Consider the following 1,228-nt stretch of genomic DNA (forward strand, 5'->3'; position numbering starts at 1 on the left):
AAAAAAAAAACTCGCCTAGAAAAAAATGTTTCCGTTCGAAACTAAACGAAGGCAAGCTGGGTCATCGAAGCAGTGTAACAACTGCTGTTCAGTGGGCTTAATAAGCCTGTATCGTGCAATAGTGCACAATCGAGCAAGACAACCTTTCAGTGGAAATACGAACAAGCAGACGTTTCCACTGCCAATTAATATGAAAACAAATTATTCTATTTATAATAACCGCTGCACATTATTACTATTATTACTGCCATTTATTTTTTATTTTGAATTCATATTTTTGAATACAACAGATTTAAAAGAGAAATGTTTATCAAAAAATCAATTTTGTAATCGAAATGAAAACGACAGGAGGAAACTGATGACGATTTGAGCATTTCAAAGCTTCAGAATGCTACCAGCAGTTGTGACATCTGCTGTTCAAACCTGATTTATATACGCAGCTATTGATGAAAATGCCATACAACATATGCAAATTTGAAAATAGCAATGTAACAAAATAGACGAAATATGGATATAATAAGTGAAAACAGTAGGTGCTGAGTATTTTGGTATTTTCAACAAATCCGAACCGGAAATTATTTGGATTCTTTCAGTTTATGGACGATCGTTTTCATAGTACACTGAAGCAAAAAGAAAACAATCACGTAAATAATAAACATAACTTTAAAAAACAAATATTTGTTAAAAAATGAATTTAAAAAAAATCAATTTAAATTCTCATTCATTTACGATCAATGCAATCAGTCTGATGGAATTCATCTATTTGGGATGTTGTGAAAAAGATACCATCATTGTGATGATGCATTTGGATTTTCTGGCCCATGTTCACGTTGCAAAGCAGACAGCCTTTACACTTTGGTGCATCAGTACCAAATATGTTGGCAATTTGATATTGCTCTGCATACGAGTGGGCGCAGGACAGCAAATCAACCACCAATAAAATAATAAAGAACAAGCAAAAGTTTCCACTGCAATTTGTGATTTTCATATTTAATATGAAGCCAAAATGCTATTATTACTGCCATTCATATTTTTATTTTAATCTCTTTGTTTGAATATAGCGTTTTGAAAAATGAAATATTTATCAAAAAATGAATTTTGTTATCAAAATTTAAATTTACGTACAGTATGAAATAAAAATACTGCATTCTATTATTATTAGCATAGGATTTTTGCTGTTCTGTGTGAAGCTTTTCTGAAAAGCTTAAAAACGTAAAGCGCCTGCTAT

The 1,228-nt window shown here is 31.3% G+C and overlaps 1 protein-coding gene across 1 annotated transcript; it reads left to right on the forward strand.

Moving 5' to 3' along the window:
• Positions 1-25: 25 nt before the first annotated feature.
• On the forward strand, positions 26-945 carry Tsp_15013 (hypothetical protein). Its single transcript, XM_003367491.1, has 2 exons — positions 26-171; positions 783-945. Exons 1-2 carry the CDS (start codon positions 26-28, stop codon positions 943-945), a joined length of 309 nt encoding a protein of 102 aa, XP_003367539.1.
• The last annotated feature ends 283 nt before the right edge of the window (positions 946-1,228 follow it).

Source organism: Trichinella spiralis, assembly GCF_000181795.1.
Source record: "Trichinella spiralis strain ISS 195 chromosome Unknown Scfld4176, whole genome shotgun sequence".
NCBI classification, from domain to species: Eukaryota; Metazoa; Nematoda; class Enoplea; order Trichinellida; family Trichinellidae; genus Trichinella; species Trichinella spiralis.

Coding starts and splice junctions, on each gene's coding strand:
- Tsp_15013 (XM_003367491.1), top strand. CDS start 26: ATGTTTCCGTTCGAAACTAAACGAAGGCAAGCTGGGTCATCGAAGCAG. Junction 172..782: donor GGAAATACGAACAAGCAGAC/GTTTCCACTGCC, acceptor GTTGTGAAAAAG/ATACCATCATTGTGATGATG.